Genomic DNA, 24,177 nt, shown 5'->3' with positions numbered 1-24,177 from the left:
AAAACCAGCCATTAATATGCGCGAGTGGCGCTCGATTTCTCGCAATTAAAACTGATCGTCGTTGGGTTTTTCCCCTCTGTAAACATTACAATCAAAAACTCCTTCTAAACTTTACGGCAAACAAGGTCATTGTTGTCTTTACATAACGTATCTAAACTCCTCGAGCTTGGAGGTTTCTTTCCCTCGCAGAAGGAAAATCATTCAAACGCCACAACGATTAAATCATAATGCCGGCGATGGAGGCTAGCGCGCGTATAGCTTTTGTTTTGCGGCGCTGACGTAAATGACGATTGGCCGTTATTCCGGCGAGTGCGATTCTAGACGTAATTCGCGTCTTCGACGTAAACTAGGATAATAATAAACCAATGAAAATACAAAAAGTTCGTTGATGCCGTATTTTTATTTTGGTTGATTTGTGTTTTTTTTTTTTCTTTTGTTTTTTTTTTCTCGTCTGCTGGCCGCATTGCCGGCGGAGTCTGCGAAACGCGGACTCTAAAAATAAAGGCCGTCGTATCGCGTCGGCGGTCATTCGCAATCTCGTCGCGGAAGCTAATCTTGACTACTTCCTCGGTGTACGTGCGCTTGACGCAATGGGTTCAAGGAACCCTGGCGCCGAGAAATTTTTGTGCCGTTTGTTCGTCGATCGACGAGTTATCGTTACGGCAGAACTCCTCCCCACGTACTTTACAAAAGCGCGTTCGTTTGGCCCACGGCCAGCTACGACGTTTGAGGGCCAAGCGTCGTCTTTTCAGCACGGCTCGATTTGCACCGACTGTGGCTTTTTGTTGATAGCCGACTCTTCCGCTTCCGATTTTTGCGCGCTCGATCTCCTACGTGACCCTTCGCACGCCTATTTATTTTGTAAACGTGCGCGCTCTTTCGTTATTAATCCGTCAACGAGGCTTATCCCCCCTTTTGCTCCGTTCCATTATTTTGTCGCGTCGGGACTCATCGATCAACTCTCCTCTCCCCACCCGTCTGGCGCTTCGTTTTTCTTCGCTCAGTCTCGAGAGTTAAAATTGTTAGTAGTTCTCTCACTCCCCCTCTCTCTTTCTCTATGCGGGTTTATCGATTATCGGGCGCAGCTGATGGAGTGTATGGTCAACTTCCGTATCGCGTGCACGCGCTCTAGGTCAGAAGCTCGCTATCGCGCGAATCGTCCGAATCTCGCGCGAAGGTCGATCAAACTTATTCCTCGTCGAGCAATTAATCGTCGCGTTTCCGTAATTACTTTTGCGCGCTCGCTTCGAACAGAACATTCCCAACTTTTACGACGTAATTTCAGTTCATGAATTCCTCGCGCGTAAGCTGCAAGTTTTGCGGGCAAAAGAAAAAAGAAGAGAAGAAGCGAAGTTCCCCGAGTTTCTCCCTTCCCGCATGAATTTAAACATCGCAGGTCGTTAAAAGCGCGCCGAGACCGTAAAAAAAAGAAGCAACGAGAGAGAGAGAGAGAGAGAGAGAGAGGAGAGAGGGAGAGAGAGAGAGAGAGAGAGAGAGAGAGAGAGAGAGAGAGAGAGAGAAAATAACGATTCTCGTGCACAAAGGAGGATCCTCTTCTTCTCTATTCTCCCCCGATTATTTTTTTTTCCTTTGCTAACCCATTTTCTAAAGTTTTCTTATCTCATCGCTGAGAGATAAAGTGCGCGCGAATCCACGCTTTTCCGAGGAAGAAAATTTCTCTCTCTTTCCCCTCTCGCGACGCTGCGAGATCCGTCGGCTGCCTTTATCTGCGCTAAGCGTCTAATTGCGCGTTTCGCAACCCAATTAACGCGCTGGAAAGCATTATTAGCATACTCTCGCGCGGTGAATATCAAATCCGTCCGCGGGTGTGCGCAAACACGTGGGTATGTTTAAAGGTGACGACACGTGGTCGCGGAAAGGAAGACAATAAAGCTACTTTTCGCGTTAAATTTCTCTCTCGGCGATGCATTCGCGCGCATAATTCCTTTGGCTATCGTCGATTAAGAACAAAAACATCGCTGTGCGCGCTCACACTCACAAACATACACACACACGCGCGCGCGCGTGCTATATCGTTTTTTTTTTCTCAGACACACACATGCAAAAGCGGACGCGTGAATCAGCAGTCGACGGAGTTAACGAGCGCGACACGCGGTGCATTCCTACGCGTTTTCTCTCCCTCCCGCGGTCGCCTTTGTCTTGCTCGCGCGCGGTAGTGACGTAAGCGCACGTGGCTGCGTTTCGACGCAACGCAGGAAAGTGTCAATGTCTTTCTGTCTCTTTCTCTCTCTCTCTCTCTCTCTTGCGCGCGCGCCCGCAGTTTCCGCCGGCCAACACGAGTCCGTGACTCGGGGGAAGACCCCCGGCCGAAGGCGCGCGGGGGGCCGCAGGAAGGAAGAAAGCCGCGCCCGATCGAGAAGAAGCAGCCCAGGAGCGCCCGGACGATAATCGATTCCGCGTACGAAACACACGTGCAGAGAGAGGGCAACCTGTTTCTCTTTTTGGTATTTATGAGAGAGAGAGAGAGAGGAGAGAGAGGAGAGAGAGAGAGAGAAGAGAGGAGAGAGGGAGAGAGAGAGAGAGAGAGAGAGAGAGAGAGAGAGAGAGAGAGAGAGAGGAGGGACACGCACACACACAAGTCGGACCGGTTCTCTGTCTCTCTCTTTCTCTCCTCTCTTTCTCTTCTGCGAGGCCAAAAAAGGGCCGTCGCGCGAGTGTGCCGGCGATCCTGGCCGCCGGCCGTGCTCAGCGCAGCGAGTGCTCACGCCTGACTGCTCTTGTTACAGGGAGCGGCGCGAAGCGGAAGCGCGCGACCTGGAGTCGCGCGGAGCGCGAGGCCAAGATCGAACGCGAGCGCCTGGAGAAGCAGCGCGCCGCCGAGCAGGCTGTCCACAAGCACTTCGAGGAGTCGTTTCGCCTCGCACAGCAAAAGGTTAGTCTTGCACATCCTTATCCGGACCTCTACCCCCCCACCCCCTTCGCCCCTCGCACGGGGCTCACGGTTCGACGTTCGCGCCGGTGTCTCGCGGTCTCGGGGAGGCGCAAACGCGCGCCCGACCTTGGCAGTGGAACAAGAACGCACGACCACGGAAATTAATGCACGCACGAGCTTCTGTCTGCTCCTGGCCGTACTGATCATGTCAACCTTGACACCATCCATCGTGAGGAGCCTAGCCGCGCTCGCTGCCGTTTACTCGGTGTTAATTTCTTTTTTTGTTATTTTTTTTTTTCCTTTTCACCTCGCCAAACGAGGCACGCCGAAGCTCGTGCGCGCAGTTATATGCAAAACGAGTTCGTGCGGCGCGTGACACTTGCCAAGTCTTCGCGCGGGCATGTTGAGATAGCCTAGATAGAGAGAAAACTGGCTCCCCCCCCCCCTCCGTCCGTCCGTCCGTCTGTCTCTCTCTACCCGCTGCGCTCTCTCGCGGAAATTAATCGGGTCGCTGGAAACCGCGGAAAGCTTTTGCCGAGCGGCGGGGGGCACTCGCAGTCGTCGCGGTTGCGCAATGGAGCTGGCTGGAAACGCACGCGCGCGCCTGCAACGGGACGCGTGTCATTTGCAATGCAAAGGGAGCGCGCTGGCTCTCCCCCCCCGCCCCTGCCCCGCTAATTATGCATCTCCGCGCTGAAAACGCAACAATGCCAGCTCCTCTCGTGGGATAATGCGCGCGACGTTGCGAGCGCAGAAGAGCCTCTTGCGTGTGTCGACGATCGGCAGCGCGAGAAAGACCGGCTCATCCGGCCGTGCGTAACGCCGTCGCTGGAGGTGCGTACGCGCGACGACCTTGGCCCTCCAACGACGTCAAATATTTCGCGTTCTGTCTCTTTCTCTCACTCGCGCGCGTTCGATTTTTCTGAGCTCGTTCAACTGGCGACAGTCGGATCCCGAATTTTTGTTTTTTTATCGAGCTTTCTAATCGTACATAGATTTATCAGCTTATCGAATAGTATCTAATGTACGTCGTACATACGTGTACCCACGTTACAATGTACATATCTTACGATCTTATTTACATTACGTAGGTTACATAGATTCGTTTGTCGTCAAAGACTACAATGTAATTAACTCGAGGTCGAGAAGCGTCAATTTAAATAGATCAATACAATCTCAATCGCCCGTGTGCGTGACCTTTCAATAGATATATAAATTCCCAGGATTTGTTTGACAAGTCGCGATATACAAATTAATCATTCATTTGTTATTTGGAGAAACAAAGTTGTCATTGATTTTCATCGAGCTTTATAATTCAAGGACAAAGCAATCAACATACTTTACTTCCAAGTACGTACGGAAATTTGCTTTAGCGATTCCGTCGAAGAAATCTTGCCTCATAAATCCAGTGTTCGTAATTATGATGATGTTGATACTGAGAGGAGCATAGAATAGGGTAGCAGAATTTTGCGAATTAAAAATCAGCGCTAATGAGATCGAATATAGGAGTGACTGCTAAGTGCCCAGCATAAATTCTTATCTTACGGACATTAGGATAAGCACACACGGAACTTGATACGCGATGTTATCCAGAAATTGAAGTTGTCTTGTCGTTGAACTAAATTGCGATGAAAAGAAATTCTCATTTTTTAAATTGCCGAAAGAGAAAATGGAGCGTTAACCGAGTTGCTTCTGCGCCGGTCGACGAGCACAGATTCCGAACGGTCAGTGTGAACTGCGATTAATTGATAAAATGTGAACTTATCTCTGTCTTAGTGTGATGACGTATGCCAATTAGACTACGTTGTCGACTTTTACTTGACATGACCGAGGGAAGTATTGTTGCATCCTTATGAGCTAAAGTGGATATAAAAAAGCAAGATTAAGTAATTTGAGGAGATTCATTATATTCGTATAATATTAATGTTAATGCATTCATTATCAGGGCGTGGCAAACGCAAAACAAAATTCATATTAAGAAATTGAAGAGTTTCAAGCATTTTATACAAGTTTAAAAGATTACGTATCTAACCGTCGTACCCTCAAATTATTTCTCTCTTTATTATGTAGCCGGCATTGCCATACAGCGTGGTCTAAATTTTGATCTCGTATACCGTAATCACACAGCGATCTATCGGCTACGTTTACACGAGCCAGATATGCTGCTAGAATACAATGATTTTGCTTACTCTTGTTTGTCGAAACTGTAGTTCGACGCGGTAGGTTACTTTTATGTACCAGGTTTCGAAGCGTCTTTAAAGAAATTCTCAGTTAGTTTTGACTTTGAGTATTGTTGGCCGCAAGTTTTCATATTGCTACTCATTTATTTTCTTTTCAGTTCTTTCAAACTGAGGTGTCAAGGAAAGACCTGTATATATTATACCTGTATAAGAATTCCTTTGGAAGGTTGGCCGTCGCTTGTTGCCTTAGCAAATCTGTCGACTAACTCATTAGTTTAAATACCATCATGACAAGATGTCCATGATGGTTGTATACCATCTTCGTCATATTTGGCTTCGCCAAATTCAATGTGTTTAGCTTCCATTTCCGAAATAGATATTTTTGAATTTTTAAGACTTTCTTAACGATTGCAAAAATGTATGATATTTACGTAATCTGTCGAGAAGAGCTTTATCGAGGGCATCTGACACGGCAATACTTTCTGCTGCGAATGTAGATGAGAATCAACAAGAGTCGGTTAGCATTGAAAATTCATTCCAGGGATGTATAGATTTTTGCAGGTGCGACTATTTTCCTAGTGTGAAGTTGGCATGATAAGGAACTCGAATTACGCTCGATTTCCAAACGCTGGCGCGACTCGATTTTTTTCGAGAGCTAGAGGAGAGAGAGAGAGAGAGAGAGAGAGAGAGAGAGAGAGAGAGAGAGAGAGAGAGAGAGAGAGAGAGAGAGAACACAGAGGTCAGTAAGTTACTTGCCCCTTTCTCGGCGACAAGAGCGAATGGGACGAGTCAGCGATGTCTCCGTTCGATTTTGAGCAATCGCGAGGAAGAGAACAAAAGCGAGCTCGCGCGCTCGGCTGAATTAGAAGAACGAGCTGTCCGCAGAGGCAAACAAAAGAAAGTTATAGCGGCGCGCTCGCTGCCACAATGCCACGGGAGAGCGATGGTCCCGTTAACGCCGGAGCGAAAAAAAAAGAGGCGGAGAGGGAGAGCCTCGTCTTCCTCGTCTTGTTCCATTGGCTTTCGTGGAAGACCATTATGTCTTTGCCATCCTCTGGCGCGTTGTGCAACGCGCACATCCTTGTTTTCCTTGCTCGGCGGGGGAACGACCAGCGCCTAGAAAACCTCGATAATCGATGAGAGCCGAGCGACGCTTCGTCGAAGGTTTCTGAGGAGAAACGCGACCACGAGCCCAACCTCGAGCTCGGCTAAAAGTTCCAGTCGCGCGCGCTTACCCGGCGAGCATAAAACTGCGTGGCGGCGCGATAAACGTAGAGGGAGAGTGACGATCGACGTTGTACACGAACTCCAGTCCAATCTTATCGAGCGAGCGCGTGTGTGAACAGTTGCAGCTCGCACGCGCGCGAGCGATAAGACAGCGCAAAAAGAGAGAGAGAGAGAGAGAGAGAGAGAGAGAGAGAGAGAGAGAGAGAGAGAGAGAGAGAGAGAGAAGGAAAAACAGACAAAAAAACGCAACGATACGCCACGACGCTTCTCCGCTCTTTCGTTCTCGTCGACGGAAAGCGCGCGTCGCGTTGGTACGACCATCGGCCACGCTCGCGCACTGGAATCCGGGCGCCTCTTGGCGCGACGTAAGCCGCGCGCTATTAGCATGCTAATAACTTTGGAGCCGTTTCTATACTTGGTCGTTGCGCTCTCGCGTTTTGAGCCGCGCGCCCGCCGAATTTCGCATGTGCCGAACGCGTCGACATGGCAAGTGCGCGTGACTCGCCCGGGCAGCTGCTACGGACAACCTTGACGAACGAGCGACCGGCGCGCGCGAGCAGCTTTCTCGGCGCTGAGGATTCCGGAACGCAGAGCCGCGCGGGCGCGTACGAAAAACCGATAAGATAGCGGAGGAGGTGGCCTTTGCTTCTCTCGTCGATCGAAGCGTTATCAAGCGCGCTAAAAATAGCGCGCGTTGCGCACCTCGGCCGCCAGTTGCCCGGTCACGACGGCGCGTCCCCCAAGCGCAGTGCAAGAGAAAGGCCAGTGCCGACTAAACGGATGAAGGTGTTCAATTCGTATGCGCAGCAGCAGCAAAGGAGCATGCAGCAGGCGGCGGCCGCGAGCTCGATGGCGTGGAACAGCTTCATGCCGCTAGCGCCGCCGCCGGGCGCGGCAGGCAGACTCCATCATCACCCGAACGCACCGCCGTCTCGCGAACGAGACGAGCAACAGCAGCAGCAGCAGCAGCAGCAGCAGCAGCAGCAACAGCAACAGCAGCAACAGCAGCAACAGCAACAGCAGCACCAATTGGAACGCTCGCAGCAAGAAGCGGCGGCCGTGAGCGAATACGCGGCCCAGCAAAGCTTGGCTTACCTGCGGGCCGCCGCTGTGCCGCAGTCCCCCCAACAGGTCAGTATGTCCCCTCCCTCTCCTATACCGCCCCCGATGGCGTCGATTTCACCTCTGACCTCCGTTTTGAACTCGTTCCGTAGGTATCTCGGCCGTCAAGCGTGCCGGGCAAAATCGACTACCCACCGCCGCCGGCACACTCGAGAACCTCCTCGTCCAAGTCCTCGTCGTCAGCCTCGGCCTCTATCAGGCACGACAAACAACAGCAGCAACCTACGTCCCAGCAGCCACCGCAGCAGCAGTCGCCAGTTGTGCACCAGCTACCGAAAGCCGAGCCGAACGTATCGCTGTTCGGTTACGCCGGCTACTCGCCGTCAAGCGCGTTCACTACGAAAACATCCTCGTCCCCGTCATCGGTCAAGTCGGTGGTCGATCATCACGTGTCGTCGAGGCAATCGTCGGAGCAGCAGCAGCAGCAACAGCAACATCTACCAAATCCGCCGCCATTGCTGTCGGACCATAAGAGCTCCGTCATCGTCAAGAACGAGGGCAGTAGTAGTAGGGACGGTCACGTTAAACAACTCGTCGCTGCGCCGGCACACTCGCCAAGTCCCAAGATGATGTCTTATCTTCAGCCCGTAGCGGTGAGTAACGACGGTTTTCCATTCTCATTGCGATCGGAAGAGCTTTCGAGAATCTGAAACATTCGACGCGTTTAGGTGTCCGGTTCGCAGCACAAATCCCCGTACGAGTGTCGCTCGCCGACGCAAAGTCCGCATCACATAAGCAGACCAGGCAGCGCGCACCTACCGCCCACGCATCATCGCCACTCGCCGCATCAGGCGCAAACTCAGTCTGCGTCATTGTCGTCCGGCGGCGGTGGCACGTCCACACCGCTGTCCCAACAACAGCAACCACCGCCCGAACCACGCTATCTTAGCAGGCCCGAGCCACAGATGGCTTATCCACCTCCGCATCAGGCCAAAAGTCCTTATTCGGCATATCCGCATCATCCTCATCAACCGAGTGCTTCGCCAACTTCGCATTATGCCGCGCCTGCAAGCTCGAAGCCCAAGGTATTTATCGATCAGCATGACCTGTTGTCTGCGATGATAACAGCACGCCTCTGATTAGCTTTGGACGCGAGATTTATTGCTCTGATTATCTAGCTTTTCTTCGGCTTGTTGCATGCAGTGCGAAATCAATAAATACCACGATGAATTTTATCGACAAAGTTGATTATGAAATCTAACAAGCCGACACTTATTCAATGAGTGATCGGAGATACGTGCTCGAGCACTAATTGCACGAAAGATTAAACGTGGTTACATTCCTGATACGGATGACCAGACGCACAAGAAAGAAATTGAGGGTTTCCACGAGTCGCAATTCTCAAAGAAATATGCTTGCTCGTGATTTCTAGGTCAGCAGTCCAGCGCCGTCGCATATCTATGGCAAGCCCAATTCCGGTATAATGACCGGAACACCAGTATGTCGAGCGTCGTCGGAACCAGCGTCGACAACCTCCTCGACCACAACAGCAGCACCCCTACCACTGACATCAAAGGCAAATGTAACGTCGTCTTTCCAACCAGTGGTGGGTCATCACCCAGCTGCAAGTGCTGCTCCTTATTTGCCGCCACCACCAGCACACTCGAGTCGTAGTCCTTACGAGTCGAGAGCTGGCTACAATTCGCCTGCGTCTAAACTGCCGCCACCGCCGCCATCGTTACACTCTGTCCCTGGCATTGGGTGAGTTTTCTTTATTAACCATTTTTTCAAAGATGATACAACCTACTGCCTTGATTTCGCATAAGCTTTCGTCATAAGTTATTGATTCATCGTTATCCAAGATAATCATTTATGTAACTCGACTATTTACTACTGAGGTTTCATTACTTAATAAGGAGTGCTTGGCTCTACTGTCGAAACAAATAATTATCCTTATCTCGTGCACGCTTGTCAATGCGTCGTTGTCAACGCACGTTTCTTTAAAGCAAATTTTTATATTCACAGCAAACTGCCACCACCTCTACATTTACTGCCGCCGAGCGCGGCTGGATTGCCGCCAAGGCCAATACCAGGCATACCGCATCCAGCGGTGCATCATCAGCAGACGCCAACAGCGACACAGCAGCACCAGCAGCAACAACAGCAGCAGAACGCGGCGAGCGTACAAACACAGCCGTTGGATCTCGGCGTGGAGAGATCCGGTTCGCCGAAACGCAAACCCGGCGGCGAGCCTGTCGCTCTTGAGGTCGCGAAGAAGAGGCGGCTTAACGACGTTATGCCTCAGCAGGTGAGATTTAATGCTCCACGCTATACCCCCCGTGGGCAATTTATGGATTTAGGAGAGAGACGCCGTGTGTTTATGCGCACGTAAGAGACGTGCATGAGATTTGCCTTTTAAATTTTTTAAAACTCGTATCGTGAGATATATATGTAGATAGATATATATCCTCCTATATTTTTTCAACGTAAGCAAAAGCTTGAGTAAAATTACACTTTAAATGCCCACTTATCTTTATTATATTTGCTGTTCAAGAGAACAACCGTAACGACGACGGTTTTTAAATCCCTTGAATTCTTTATCAGTGACCGTTCTGTTTTTAAAACTCAGTTTTTCTTTTTTTCGTTGATTTCAGCAGTCTCCAGTAGCAACGATACAAAATAATGCAACAGTCTCACCACAATTGTCGAGGGTCAGTGAGCCATCGCCGTTAATAGCATCAGCAGCCACGTCGATAACAACGGTGGTGAATCCATCGTTGTCGTTGCAGCCCAACAGCCAAAGCCAGGTGAACGTTCCTTCAGTGAGTCCAGCGCCGCGAACGGCCAGCGGTGATGGTTCTCTACGTCCTTCGTCGGCGGGTGGTACAGCGGCACCATCCGCATCACCAGCACCATCGTCAGCACCATCTCCCGTACCAAGTAGCGCGCCAGGAACTCCAGCGAAAGCCGACAGTCCAGCGCCCGCAAGACCACCAAGTAGCACTAGTTATCCAGTGCACAAGTTGAAAAAAGCATGGTTACAGAGACATTCGGGCGAGGATGGCACTGAAGACACCACGGGCATCGTTGGCAGTGGCTCATGCGTAACGCTGCCGCTGAATATCGCTAACAAGCAGACTAACGGTAGTGCTGGTGAGTGTCTCCTTTCTTTTCTTTTTTTCATCGAGTGAGTCATTTGAATACTTGGAGTATAATTATGTGTCAATGTATATTTTACGCGATAAAAGTTTGCGCATTGTAACATCCGCTCTTTCGCGCTTTAGTGTACAACTTATAGTAAATCCATTATCATACAAATGACGTCAATCTGTTATCGAGTTCGCGGCAATATATACAACGAGTCTCGTTGTTCGGTTGTTAACTTATAAAAAAATTAACTACGGCATATACACCGCATACATATCAAGCTAATCGATTTGAGTACTCGGAAATAGCCTGCTATTTTTACTATACTGTGTCGGTCGAGCAATTAACGTCGATTTTATAACTTCGAGTCGTAACGAACCGACCTACCATAAATTTGAATGTTTTTTCTTTTACCTTTTGTAATTTTCTTTGTGTATAAAGCAATGACGAGCGATGACTGTAATAATTAAGAAAACGATTGTATCTTTATGTTTACAGACAAAGACAAAACGAGCACAAACACAACAACCTCATCGACCTCATCGACAACCTCGTCAACGTCGTCGACAACGACGTCAATCACAAGTCTACCGAGCGCGGTGAATTCAATTCATAACATTGGTAGTATGGCGGTAAATAGTATAAGTAAGACGAAGGTACCGATAAAGCAGCGCAAAACGCCTGTGAAGGAACCAATTAATGGCCACACACAGAGTCAGGCCGCGTCAGAGAGTAATCATGAAGATTCGTCTAATAGTGAACCTGAAAGAAAGGCACCTCCAAAACGGAAAGCGCCAAAGGTATACTTTCAACTTTTATTATTTGTGTTTAACTTTCTTTCTTTCCCGTTTCATTTGTTTCTTAACATTTTTAATTGTTGAAAATAATCTTTGTTATGGAGAATCTGTTTTTTGTTTATTTTTGAGCTTTTTAAAAATTTTGGAAATTCATATCGTAAATTAAACGTACATTTCATTTTATTTACTGTAAAGAAATTTCTCTACCAAAAAGTTCTGCGAAATATTTAGAAATAATGAGCATTTTTAACAAAAAAAACTTAGGATAAAATAACTAATACGAAGCTCCACTTCCATTAATATTGCATGATATGTAAATACGCAACAAGTCTCTCAATAAGTTTCCTCATTCAGACAGATTCTCTACAATTTCCTTTGCATGCCTCCTCTTATCAGCCTTACCAATGTATAATCTGAAACACTCTACTCTGCTCCCCCCCCCACCTTCTGCTTCAATCGCCTAGAGATTTTTTTTATCTGCAAAAACACAGAGAAAGATAAAAGTAAAGATTATGTATACGCCTCCCCTCTCTCATTCAAACTTGCCGCGTTCGCGGGGACAAAACAAGCAGCGAGCGACGCCAAGCTTATAGAGAACTCCCGACGCCATTACTCGACTGCAGTTCGTCGCGTCCGCGCGCGTTTCTTTCTCTCTCCTCTCATTAATTGTTTGCTTCACTTATACACTTATTTTTTTAATCGTTCACAGCGCGTTATAATATTATTACCTTGAAAGATATTGTGATCTATACAACGTCAGTTTGTTTTGTTTTTAATCTTGTAAAACAGAGACAAAGAGAAAAAGAGAGAGTGAGAGTGAGAGAAAGAGAGAGAGAGAGAGAGAGAGAGAGAGAGGGAGAGAGAGAGAGAGAGAGAGAGAGGGGGAGAGATAGAGAGAGAGAGAGGGAGAGAGAGAGAGAGAGATTCATACAAGTGAAAGTGCACAGAGTAGCTTGAGGAGGTAACCTACAAAGTTCGTCACATGGCATCATTTGGTGTTGTTTGATCGCTACGAGTGAGAGAGAGAGTTGTAAACAATGCTGGTGGGTTTTGTTGTTTTGTTATTACGCTTGTCTACTAGCCGGCAAAAATGCTGGTAGTCAGTTTTGTTACAGATCACCCGTTACCACGGTTACGTGTTGCGAAATTTCCGCGGTCAATGGCATAAGATGCTTGACGCATTCTTACCGTATAAAATATGCTGTGTATAGAGCGGAATGAAATTACTTAAGTGCATTAATGCAATTATGAGTAGAGGGAGGGGGAGTGGATAAGAAGAGAGTTTGTTGGTAAACACGTTAATTTTACGGTTGATTGATCTTAATTAAAAGTTTTCTTCGGAATGACTCGTTCGTTATTCGTCTTTGGAGCGATAGTTCAATTTATAACTGTTAAAGTCGATTGAATATTCTGTTATGAACAAATTTATAAGTCATAAATGTGCATAAGTATGTGCTGTAATTTAGAAGGAGATGTCATAACTATATTGTTAACACTCTTGGAATACTTTTCGAATTGAATTTATTACCATTGATATTTTGTTATTCAGCTGTATAATAATGGTATAAACCTACAAATTTATATAATTATAAAATGGACTCCAATTACTGACTTAACAAAGCTTACAATGGGAACAAATAAAGTGCTTATTCTCTAAACAATTAGAAACATAAACTAACCAATTGGAGTGAAAAACAATAACAATGTACCACTTGACAAGCTATGAATCTTAACTGGAAAAAATCAAAATTAATTTAGAATTTGGTTGATGGATAACTAATCTCCGCTAGAAACAAAACATCTTAGGTTATGCAAAAACCAATATAAAATATCCTGTATCGACCACTAACAACGAAACAAGAGCACACAATGAAATTGTCTTGGCACGCACACTCAGAGGAGAGAGAGGAGAGAACTCTAAATAATCACATATCCATGTCTATGTGGTAGGTAAAGCGAAAGAAAGGAGCTACAGGCTGGAAGGGTCAACAGCAGCAGTCAGCAGCTCAGCAGCAGGAGCAAAGAAGTCGAGCTACCAAGAAAACCAAACAGCCACGACCAGCAGCGAGTGAGTCGAGTAACGAGAGTGATGAAGCTGGCAGTGACTCAAACAGCGAGCAGCGCTTTCCAACAAGGCCCATGGCCAGCCCGGGAAACGGTTAGTCTAACTAAATTTTGTGTTGCTAAAGAAAAGGGATGGACTTTGTCCACCCTGCAAAATAAACAATCGTGAGAGAAAGGGAGAGCGACACTTTATAAAAAAAATCTCTAGGCGGACATAAAAAGAGAGGCCTGTAGGTAGGAGTTTGCATGGTTTGTGGTCAGGCTAAGAGAGAGAGGAGAGAGGAGAGAGAGGAGAGAGAATTATAACTTACACAGTATCGTTGATCGAGTTAATTCTTTCGCATGCATAAAACCAAACATTTTGCTTTTAATGTTTTCTAACTTTACAAATAGTTTTTCCTTCAAAGTGTTTTAACCTATAGCCAAACAAATTCTCAAATAAATAATTCATGTAAAAGAACTAACTCATCGACAAAAATGTGTTCTTACTAAACAAAATTAAAACAAATTCACCATGTATGCATAATCATTATACAAACTGCATTGAATTTTTGTTTCTGTTACAGGGAATAAAAAAGTCCCTAAAAAACGAGGGCGAAAACCTCGGACTGCAAAAGACGTTAAAATCAAAGAGGAAGAAGAAGAAGAGGAAGAAGACTATCAACCTCGCCAAAAGAAAAAGCGATTAGAGACTAAGACGACAGGGGGTGGGGGTGGTGGCGTCGGCAATAACAAAAACAACAAAAAACGACGCAACAATCGAATAAGCACGATGGAAGATAAGCCCGAGGACGAGAAGCTTATTAAGACTGGACAAAGTTGGATACAGGACGAAATTTGCATGAAGTACTCGAGTACAAAAATTTCAAAATGCCGTGAGTGCAGGCTCACTCCAAATCAACGAGATAAAATGTGTTCCGTCAAGAGCAGTGTCACCGTCTTCTGCAGGTTTTACGCCTTCAGACGAATGCAATTCACCAAAAATGGCACACTTAGTCTGGCTGGGTTTAACGATCCATTCGTAGATGCAGACGAGGTAATGTTCTATGCATTACTTTAGTTGAAATACGTATGAATGGATTCTATAGTTTTCAAAAGCATAGTATTAACAATGCGTTATTTTTTCAGAGTGACATACAATTGTGGCTACCAGGAAAAGACAATAGATTGATCAAAAGGGACAAGTACACGGAGGAGACACAAAAAGATAGTAAAAAAGACTGGGATAAAGGCGAATTTGATATCGAGCTGGCTTTCCAGATTATCCGACAAGTTGGTGATCAATTCTGTGATCTCATTCATCAAGAGAAAAGTGTCGTCGAAGAACATCTTGCCAGAGGTAATTAATTCTTTAAATATATTTTTTTTATTCGTCGGGCAGAACCACGATGTGATGAAATTTTTTTATTAAATTGAAAATATGTGATAATAAAATATCGAGCTTTTTAACACTGATTTTTCTTACATTCAATACTTAATTTAATGAGTTTAGTGAACGATGGTATTAATGCTGCGGTTTTGATTTCAGTTGGTAATGACTCTGAAGAGCAACCAATGGTCTGGAAACGAGTAGTCAAAGGTGTCCGTGAAATGTGTGATCTCTGTGATACAACGCTCTTCAATTATCATTGGACCTGTGGTAAATGCGGCTTTGTTGTTTGCATCGACTGCTACGAGGTAAATTTGACCTTAATATTTTCAAGAAATTTATTAATACACTTGATAGTTCAAAAAATGATGTAATATTTTATTTGATATTCGTGATAGAAATAAATTAACGAGCTTTTTAACACTGATTTTTTTAGTCATCAAGATTTTCCTTGATATTATTTTTTTACAAGTCAATTAACCAGTGATTCTTATTTTGCAGGCACGTAAAAATAAAACGGTTGTATGGACAGAGAGCAGTAAAGGGAGAGACAAATATGCCTGGCTATTATGTGCCAATCGTCAGACTCACGTGCCGGAACAGTTATTACTTACCCAAATCATTCCATCTGACTGCCTCATACAGATCGACAAAAGACTACATGAATGTCGATCGGAATGGGGTATTGCTAAGCATTGTAGCTGCGATTATTCGAACGATATTCCATGCAATGACAGCCTCAGATGTTTGATTAAGGGTGATTTAGTATCAGTGATGAACGGCAATGCCCAGCAAGAAATAAAGGTTCGTTTTGATTGGTTATTCATATTCTTCTAATTTAAAATCAAGTTTAGAATATTCAGAAATAATCAATGGCACATTTATTAAATTACAGCAAGAAAAACAGATAAAGAAAGAATCACCAAGTGGTAAATCAAACGAAAGCCGAGCGAATGGCGAAGATAAGTTAAGTTGGCTGGCAGACGTAGCGCTCAATGAAGGCAAGAACGAATCGGACAGTGATTCGGATTCAGATGACGGCGACGGCAATCACTCGACCCTCCGTGAACTTCTTATCCGACCCTCACAGAAAACTAATGGCTCAGCGCCCAACTCGCCTGATGACGGTAGTGCTGGTGCTGATGGTGCTGCTGGCGCGACTAAAAGTGGCAAGAAAAGCAAAATGGATACGCTTAATGAGGTCATCAGCAGTGTTATTGAACACAGCGTTAAGGTACGATTTTTTTTTTAATGAACATTTTGAAATGTTTTTTAACCGAACATTTTTTCAAATACTTTACTTATATAAGAAACCTTCTCACAAAACAATTTCATTTCAACAGAAAGAGGAAGAGGCTTGTATGGATGGCGAAAAGCCTCGTGAATTGAAACATTTTGTACGTCGCTACAAGTGTCCTCAACGTGGTCGCGAACCACTACCGATTCGCATAATGACCCTCACAGAGTCAAAAGGCCTGTATCCCGAAGTGCCACATTCATGGCTCTGTGACGGCAAGTTGCTAAGGCTTCACGATCCTAACAATCCCAAGAATTATCGAATCTTCCAAGACCAATGGAAACGAGGTCAACCAGTCCTCGTGTCTGATGTGCACAAGTATCTAAACAAAGATCTTTGGCACCCCGACAGCTTTTCCAAGGACTTTGGTGACCAAAAAAGTGACCTGGTCAATTGTATGACTGGCAATCTAGTGCCCAAGCAACCAATGTGGAAATTTTGGGAGGGCTTCGAACACACAACCAAGCGACTTAAGGACGACCAAGGCAACCCAATGCTGCTCAAGCTCAAAGATTGGCCATCGCGTGGCGATTTTGCTGACATACTTCCTTCACGATTTTCCGATCTGATGAAGTGTGTCCCACTCTCAGAGTACACTCATCGATACGGCCGATTAAATCTTACCAGTCGTCTGCCAGATACCTTCACCCGACCAGATCTTGGTCCAAAGATGTATAATGCTTATGGTTCGGCTCTTTACCCCGACAAAGGTACGACGAACCTTCACCTCGACGTCTCCGATGCTGTGAACGTGATGGTTTACGTGGGAATCTCGAAAGATGGCGATCGAGAGGAGCACGTAAAGGAAGCATTCAAAGCTATCGACGAGGCAGGCTGTGATATACTTACCAGGAGACGTGTTAGAGAAAAGGAAGAAATTCCTGGCGCTCTTTGGCACATATATGCTGCTAGAGATGCTGATAAGATCAGGGATATGCTAAACGCTGTGGCACTTGAGCGTGGCGCTAGGCTAGAGCCTCATCATGACCCTATTCATGATCAAAGTTTCTATCTGGATGGGCCACTTAGGGAGAGGCTATACCGGGAGTACGGTGTTGAAGGGTAAGTTGTATTTTTAATTTTCACCAACCTAAATGATTTTTTATGAAATTTGATTGAAATGAAAATGTAATTAGTGTAAATTTTTATATATAACACTATTATATTATTTTTATATATCACAATAAAAATACGTGATTTTATAATTGAATTTACAGATTACCCTTCGTTTCAAATATTTCACATCAACAAAAATTTTTAAAATTGCAAACAAAGAACTGATACATTTTAATCGAATCTAATTTGAAATCTATGCACCATCTTGAATGTTGAATTAATAGTTATGTATTTTTACAGGTACGCGATAATTCAATGCCTCGGTGACGCTGTATTTGTGCCAGCAGGTGCGCCTCACCAAGTGCGCAATCTGCACAATTGCATCAAGGTGGCCGAAGATTTTGTCTCGCCGGAAAACATCTCTCACTGCTTCCACTTAACGCAGGAGTTCCGTGCGTTATCGGACACTCATACAAACCATGAGGATAAACTACAAATAAAAAACATAATTTATCATGCGGTTAAAGATTCGTTGACTGCGTTGGATAGCGCCAAAGACGAGGCACAGGCCAAGTCTTCGAAACCCACGTGAAAAGGAGTATGTGATAACGACGACGACGCTCCTTGTGATAAGGACGAACATGTTGTAAACAAATCGCTGTAATCGTGCCTGTAATAAGTGTTTTTAACATATGGAAAAATGATGAAAAAAAATGATAATGGGATAAAAACCTCGTGTGCAATTAGGGCTTCTTCTACCGTATATAAATATTATATATATATTATATATATCTTCACTGCCGCTAAGCGCGAGTGCGAATACTACTCTGATCTCACAACGACGAGGCGAGTGTTTGTATAAAGTTTTTTCGCTGTAGAAATGGAGGCGCGCGCCGTTTTTATTATCCGTTGATTTGATTGCTAATTTTTTGAAAAAATAACAAAAGTAATGGACAAAAAGTATATAGTTGGTACTTTTTTTGTCTTTTTGAAGAGCCATCTCAAAACTCTCGACGGATACTCGTGTACATAATTCGATTGCTATAAATAAATATATATATATATATATTATATAAATATATATATATATATAAATATTATAAATATTATAAATAATATACATAAGCGCTGCATTCTGGCATATACATATTATAAATACGGAAGGATGGATAAAAAAAACATGCATTAGGAAAAAATTGCACTCTTGAATACACACATTTATTAGATAGTTAGCCTTTTTCTCAATCTCTACCTTCTCTCTATCTCTTTCCTATCATTGTCATCGTATTTTATTTTTATTATTTTTTTCTCTATTTGAGTTCTTAACCAGTAATACTGTTATAATTATTGCGGAAAAAATAATGCTCCAATCATGAATTAATTAAAGCGACGGAAAAAGCACTATGATATTTAAATGTCTAAATGTCGTCGGGAGGATGCGTGTGTGTGCGTGTTATATGGGGGCGGATTAATTTTTTTATTTTTTTTTATTTTCCAACGCGCAGGCTTGTACAGAAAGCGAATGTAAGCACTTCCCCGGTGTCCTCTTTGGAAAAATGATGAAAACAAAGAATTTTTGCCCAGCCGTGAGCCGTCGGCGGGTCTGAGTATAATTTTTTGTACTGTGTAAATGTAAGAACATACGTTTCAATAAGAAAAATGTTTATATTATGAAAAAAACGATGTTGCTTATTCTCTGTTCGCTTATCCCTCTTTCACGACTTTGTAGTATGTAAGTGTAAATAAATTCGATTTTCTGATTTATAAACGTTTCTTAAAATTTCTTTATTTATCAATTGAAAATGTTCTACTTTAATTATTAAGAATGTTCACATTTTTTATTTAATAAGAATAAATCTCTTGCTAATTTATTACTGAAAAAAATGGATGTTTCATTTCATTAAATATTTCACATTTATTCAACTCATAAGTATTCTTACAGATATAATCTTGATTTGTGGATGAATTTTAATTATTATTTAACCTCGATGTTTTAAATTAAAGGAAATTCAATGCATAATCACTAAGTTAACAATGAATGGTAAGTTATTGATTATTTTATTTTTAAATGTGTATTATCCTTTTTAATATCGCCATTGCGTAATTTAATTTTTTCAACTTATTTATAATCCTTTCCCCTCAATAATTTTTAAATATACTATTTTTACCGTTTATGAGAATAGTTAATGTGCGCGAGTTAGGAAAGCACATTTTAAGCTTTCAAAATCAATATTTAAATAAAAAATAACGAATATCGTTCGGGTCAGTACAATATGTTCTTTTATAATCGCAAACGCGTTAACCAAATCAAAATGTGAAAGTCCGGAACATTCGCGCGTTTTCTCTCTGTCAATCTGCGCATGCGAGCCGTACGAGCCGGCGTCAACAGTGTGCGCATTAGCAACCTGTTTTGTGGTTGTGTGGTGCCGTGTGCGTTCAACAACAAGGAAGCATTATTATTTCAACGTTACATCTTTTATAATTTTTCTATCTAAATTATTTGCCTTGTCATTGTGAATCGCAAATCCAAAATAGTGCAGTTTCTGACAAGGAATAATCGCATCCAAGAATCACACCAAGTTTACTTTTTTTCCCTCCCATTTTTCCATCTTTCGATTGAGAAATCCTCAATGACGGGTACAGCAACGGTTCGATTTCCGAGAATTGTTAGCGCGCGGGTTTATTACACCACGTGATCAGTGTTGTTTTTCATTATAATAACAAACCACTAACAGTTATTAGTGATTTTGTAAAGTTTTCGTGCATTTTCATCGACGTAAAAATGGAAGGCATGCTGAAAAGTAACCTCGAGAGGGATAAATTGCCAGTAAAAAATGTAGTACAAGATAAAAATTGTCTGGGGTACGCTAGTAAGAATATTTCAAAATGTCGCGAGTGTATACGCAATATGACCCGAGACGAACGAGAGAAAACGAGTCCCACCAACAATTGTAGATTTTCGCACTTCAGGAGGATTCAGTTTACTAGAAATAAAACCCGCAGTCTTGCTGGGTTTAACGATCCGTTCATACATCCTAAAGAGGTAAAAACGCTGTATCTTACAAGTGATTTAAAAAAAATTTTTCAAGGTGTCAGGCTAGTATGATGAAAACTTTTTTTATGCATATAAATTCAACATCCATGTATTTTTCTATCTTTATTCATCTTGATCACGATCGTTTTGTATTCTTTTTTACGATTGAAACGTCCTTTGTTTACTTTATTTTCCGAATTAAATACAACAGATACTGATGTCAATATGGCAGATCAACTTCCACATTTAAGCGGGCAATTTAGAATTTTATATGTTCCACTGGAAAACTGCTCTCTTTTAATTCCTGCTAAGTCGCGGTCATATCCCTAGCACGCGCTATTTTATAGTTTCCGGAGTCGCTAAAACGAGACTGCTTATGTTTTTAACGTCATATGCCTGTAGATTTATATTTTCGGGTCTTTCTTCTTTCTTTACTATAATTTATGTTAACTTATCAATTGTTAAATCGTTTTACACTGCCCCCGATTTTAAATATTTGCAAACTAAACATATTGTTATTGAAAGCAAACAATTAACAGTGCTTCATCATTTCAGAGAGATAAGCAAATATGGCTACAAGGGGGTCAGTTGATCAAGCGGGAAACGTACGCGGAGGAAACCCAGAAAGACGAGAATGTCTGGAACAAGAGTGAATTCGATGTTGAGCTCGCTCACCAGATTATTTCTCAGGTTGGCGACCAATTCTGTGATCTCTGCGAACAAGAAATGGATGTCATCAACCGATATCTTGCCAGAGGTAAACAATCCTTCATCGCGTTCTAATTCCTTTATATCTCCAACGGAACTTTTACGTGATGAAGATTTTTATAAATTGAATATACGTAATAATTATGAGGTATCGAGCTTTTTAACACTCAACTATCTCACATTGCATGCTTTGTTTGTTACTACAGCGAACAGTGCTTATAACTTTGCTATTTTGATTTCAGGTGGTAATAAAGCCAAAGAACAAAAGGTCCTTTGGAAGCGAGTGGTCAAAGGTGTTCGCGAAATGTGTGATATGTGCGCGACCACGCTGTTCAATTTTCACTGGACCTGTGGTAAATGTGGCTTTGCCGTTTGCATCGACTGCGTCAATGTAAATAAATCACTGTATAATGCTTTACAGAAAAAAAAGACCGTGGAAGTAATTATGTAAATATTTCGATTGACTTTTACGATAAAATCGAATTATCGAACTTTTAAACTGATTGAATTACCAAACACTGACTTTTTCAACCTTTATCATTTTGCTCAATATGTTTTTACAATGCAATTAATCGACTTTTTTCATTGACAGGAGCGGAAAATAAGGGTGGTATTAAACAGTCAAGATGAGCTGAAGGAAAGGGACAAATACGCTTGGCTATTATGCTTCCATCAACGGGCTCACGATCCCGACTATTTGTCGCTCACACAAATCATTCCAGCAGATTGCTTCGAGCAGATTAACATGAGGTTACACGAATGTCGATCGGAGTGGGGTATCGTCAATTATTGTAAATGCGATTACAAAAGTCGTTTATCCTGCAATGAAAATCTTAAATCTTTGATCAAAGGCGACTTAACATCTGTGATTAATGCCCAATTAGAAACTAAAGTTCGTTTGAATTGTTTATTCATGCTTTTTCTTACTTCAAATCGAATTTAGATTTTTCAGAATTATTATATCATAAATTTTACACATTACAGCAAGAAAAGCAAATAAAGGAAGAATCTTCTCGTGACAATGCAGGCGAAACCCAAACGGGTGAGATAAGTCAGACACAGTCAGCGATGGAAGTGAGTAACGAATCGCACACTGATTCTGACTCTGATGATATCGGTGGGCCATCTTCACTCCGTCAATATTTGAATGTCCAAAACCCGGTTAACAGTGATAGTGCTTGTGCTCCTGGCCCATCTAAACGTACTAAGAAAAGCAAGATGGATACGCTTGATGAGGTCATGAGCACTGTTATTAAAGATTTGGTTAAGGTATGATTATATTTTGATTTTTTTAAATACAATATGTATTTCATTCTATCTAATGTTATATAATGACGATTTTTTGAATGTGATAATTTTTTATTATTTTTAAAGAGCTTTTTCACTCTAAACCCTCATTATTTACTCTAATGCTGCACACAATACTTTCATAACACAAATGATTGATTTTACTTTCGTTACAGCAGAAAGAAGAGCAAACAAGTACAGTTGTCATCAAACCTTGTATTTTGAAATACTTTGTGCGTCGGTACAAGCGTCCACAGCGCGGTCGTGAACCACTACCGATTCGTATAATGACCCTCACAGAGTCGAAATGTTTATATCCCGAAGTGCCACACTCGTGGCTCTGTGATGGTAAGCTATTGAGACTTCACGATTCAAACAATTCAATGAATTACCGAATCTTCCAAGATCAATGGAAGCGAGGTCAACCAGTACTCGTATCCGACATGCATAAATACCTCGACCAACATTTATGGCGCCCGGAAAGCTTCTCTAGAGATTTTGGTTACCTAAAGGCTGACCTAATCAACTGCATGACCGGCAAGATAGTCCCCAAACAACCAATGTCGAAATTCTGGGATGGCTTCGAACATGTGAAAAAGCGACTTAGAGACGACCGTGGCAGACCAATGTTACTCAAGCTCAAAGATTGGCCACCGCGTGGCGACTTTGCTGACATCCTTCCTTCGCGCTTCGCCGACTTGATGAAGTGTATTCCACTCTCAGAGTATACTCATCGATTCGGCCGACTAAATCTCCCCAGTCGATTACCAGCTACCTTCGTTCGACCTGATCTTGGCCCAAAGATGTATATTGCTTATGGCTCGTCAATTCATCCCGATAAAGGTACAACGAACCTGCACCTCGATGTTTCCGACGCTGTAAACGTGATGGTTTACGTGGGAATTATCAATGATAGCGATCGAGAAAAACGAGTGAAAGCGGCGCTTAAAGCTATTGATGAGGCAGGCTGTGACATACTTACCAGGAGACGTGTGAGACAGGCGCAACAAGTTCCTGGAGCTCTTTGGCATATTTATGCTGCCAGGGATGCCGACAAAATCAGGGATATGCTAAATGCTGTTGCAATTGAGCGCGGTGATACGCTAGAACCTTATAGCGATGCTATCCACGACCAAAGCTTCTATCTAGATGGACCACTCCGGGAGAGACTGTATCGAGATTACGGCGTTGAAGGGTATGTTACTTTTTTTTTATTTAATTCTGGTAGGTAGAAGTGCATGTACGGTATGTAGCAACTATGCTTAGTGAAAAAGAAATCAAGGATTTAATCTTTGTGTGTTTTAGGTACGCCATTGTACAATGTTTGGGTGACGCTGTTTTTGTGCCAGCAGGTGCGCCTCACCAAGTGCGCAATCTGCACAACTGCATCAAAGTAGCCGAAGATTTTGTCTCGCCAGAAAATATCTCACACTGCTTCCACTTGATGCAAGAATTTCGTGCATTATCAGAGGATCATATGAATCACGAGGATAAACTACAAGTTAAAAATATTATTTACCACGCGGTTAAAGATTCGTTGACTGCTTTAAGTAAAGCCAAAAGTGAAGTATTAGCTAAAGCGAAAGATTGTTTTTAGTTAGTAAGAATTTTTATCATTTTCTATTTTGTCACATTCACTTTCCGACCATTGCCGTCGTGTTTTATATTTATTATTTTTTTAAATTGAATTATTAACTAATAATGTTGGTACATTCGTTGCGAAAATAGATACGATGTTCCAACTATCGCTTAATCAAAAGTTCGAAAAAAACGCTGTGATAATTAACTGAATGTTATTGAAATGATGTGCATATGCTTGTCAACTAGGATTAAATATTTTTTTTCTTTACTTATCATGCGATGGGTTTTACAGGAGAGAAAAAATTAATATGAGAGATAAAAGTCTGAGTATATTTTTGTACAGTAGATTGTAAACGTGTATTGTACATACTGTATAACTGAAAGATTATAAGTTTGATAAGAAAATGTTTGTATTTTATGATTTAATATAAAATGTATGTGAATAAATTCGAATTTCCGATTTCTAAATGATTTC

The 24,177-nt window shown here is 43.0% G+C and overlaps 2 protein-coding genes and 2 non-coding genes across 6 annotated transcripts; all 4 read left to right on the top strand.

Annotated features, from left to right (window-relative positions):
- Positions 1-2,758: 2,758 nt before the first annotated feature.
- On the top strand, positions 2,759-18,959 carry LOC131669919 (lysine-specific demethylase 3A-like). Its single transcript, XM_058945125.1, has 16 exons — positions 2,759-2,893; positions 7,108-7,431; positions 7,515-8,015; positions 8,091-8,447; positions 8,795-9,123; positions 9,388-9,670; positions 10,017-10,515; positions 11,008-11,309; positions 13,257-13,464; positions 13,937-14,406; positions 14,499-14,709; positions 14,899-15,047; positions 15,241-15,543; positions 15,635-15,973; positions 16,083-17,098; positions 17,393-18,959. Exons 2-16 carry the CDS (start codon positions 7,123-7,125, stop codon positions 17,682-17,684), a joined length of 5,568 nt encoding a protein of 1,855 aa, XP_058801108.1. The 5' UTR covers positions 2,759-2,893; positions 7,108-7,122; the 3' UTR covers positions 17,685-18,959.
- On the top strand, positions 14,751-14,830 carry LOC131669981 (small nucleolar RNA SNORD36). Its single transcript, XR_009302414.1, has one exon. It is a non-coding gene; the product is annotated as a small nucleolar RNA SNORD36 (small nucleolar RNA).
- Positions 15,100-15,171, top strand: LOC131669982 (small nucleolar RNA SNORD36). The gene has a single exon (XR_009302415.1). It is a non-coding gene; the product is annotated as a small nucleolar RNA SNORD36 (small nucleolar RNA).
- Positions 18,960-19,518: 559 nt separating the features above from the next.
- LOC131669941 (lysine-specific demethylase 3A-like) lies at positions 19,519-24,075 on the top strand. Of its 3 annotated transcripts, XM_058945166.1 has the most exons (8): positions 19,519-20,135; positions 20,682-20,883; positions 21,077-21,225; positions 21,427-21,726; positions 21,819-22,103; positions 22,298-22,469; positions 22,527-23,316; positions 23,427-24,075. In XM_058945166.1, the coding sequence occupies exons 1-8, from the start codon at positions 19,875-19,877 to the stop codon at positions 23,716-23,718; spliced, it is 2,451 nt and encodes an 816-aa protein (XP_058801149.1). In that variant the 5' UTR covers positions 19,519-19,874; the 3' UTR covers positions 23,719-24,075. The 3 variants fall into 3 exon arrangements, with proteins under 3 accessions (XP_058801149.1, XP_058801148.1, XP_058801147.1); XM_058945165.1 differs by having other exon boundaries at positions 22,301-23,316; XM_058945164.1 differs by having other exon boundaries at positions 22,298-23,316.
- The last annotated feature ends 102 nt before the right edge of the window (positions 24,076-24,177 follow it).

Source organism: Phymastichus coffea, unplaced genomic scaffold, assembly GCF_024137745.1.
Source record: "Phymastichus coffea isolate CEN01 unplaced genomic scaffold, Cenicafe_Pcof_1.1 PCOF00098, whole genome shotgun sequence".
NCBI lineage: Eukaryota > Metazoa > Arthropoda > Insecta > Hymenoptera > Eulophidae > Phymastichus > Phymastichus coffea.
This window is presented reverse-complemented; position numbering and strand designations above follow the sequence as displayed.

What these genes read in the sequence shown, in the direction of transcription:
- LOC131669919 (XM_058945125.1), top strand. Translation starts at nt 7,123, where the DNA reads ATGCAGCAGGCGGCGGCCGCGAGCTCGATGGCGTGGAACAGCTTCATG. An exon ending in ACGACGTTATGCCTCAGCAG is followed by an intron (nt 9,671 to 10,016) that starts GTGAGATTTAAT and finishes CGTTGATTTCAG; the next exon opens with CAGTCTCCAGTAGCAACGAT. An exon ending in TTTGCATCGACTGCTACGAG is followed by an intron (nt 15,048 to 15,240) that starts GTAAATTTGACC and finishes CTTATTTTGCAG; the next exon opens with GCACGTAAAAATAAAACGGT.
- LOC131669941 (XM_058945164.1), top strand. Translation starts at nt 19,875, where the DNA reads ATGGAAGGCATGCTGAAAAGTAACCTCGAGAGGGATAAATTGCCAGTA. An exon ending in CGTTCATACATCCTAAAGAG is followed by an intron (nt 20,136 to 20,681) that starts GTAAAAACGCTG and finishes TCATCATTTCAG; the next exon opens with AGAGATAAGCAAATATGGCT. An exon ending in ATGCCCAATTAGAAACTAAA is followed by an intron (nt 21,727 to 21,818) that starts GTTCGTTTGAAT and finishes TACACATTACAG; the next exon opens with CAAGAAAAGCAAATAAAGGA.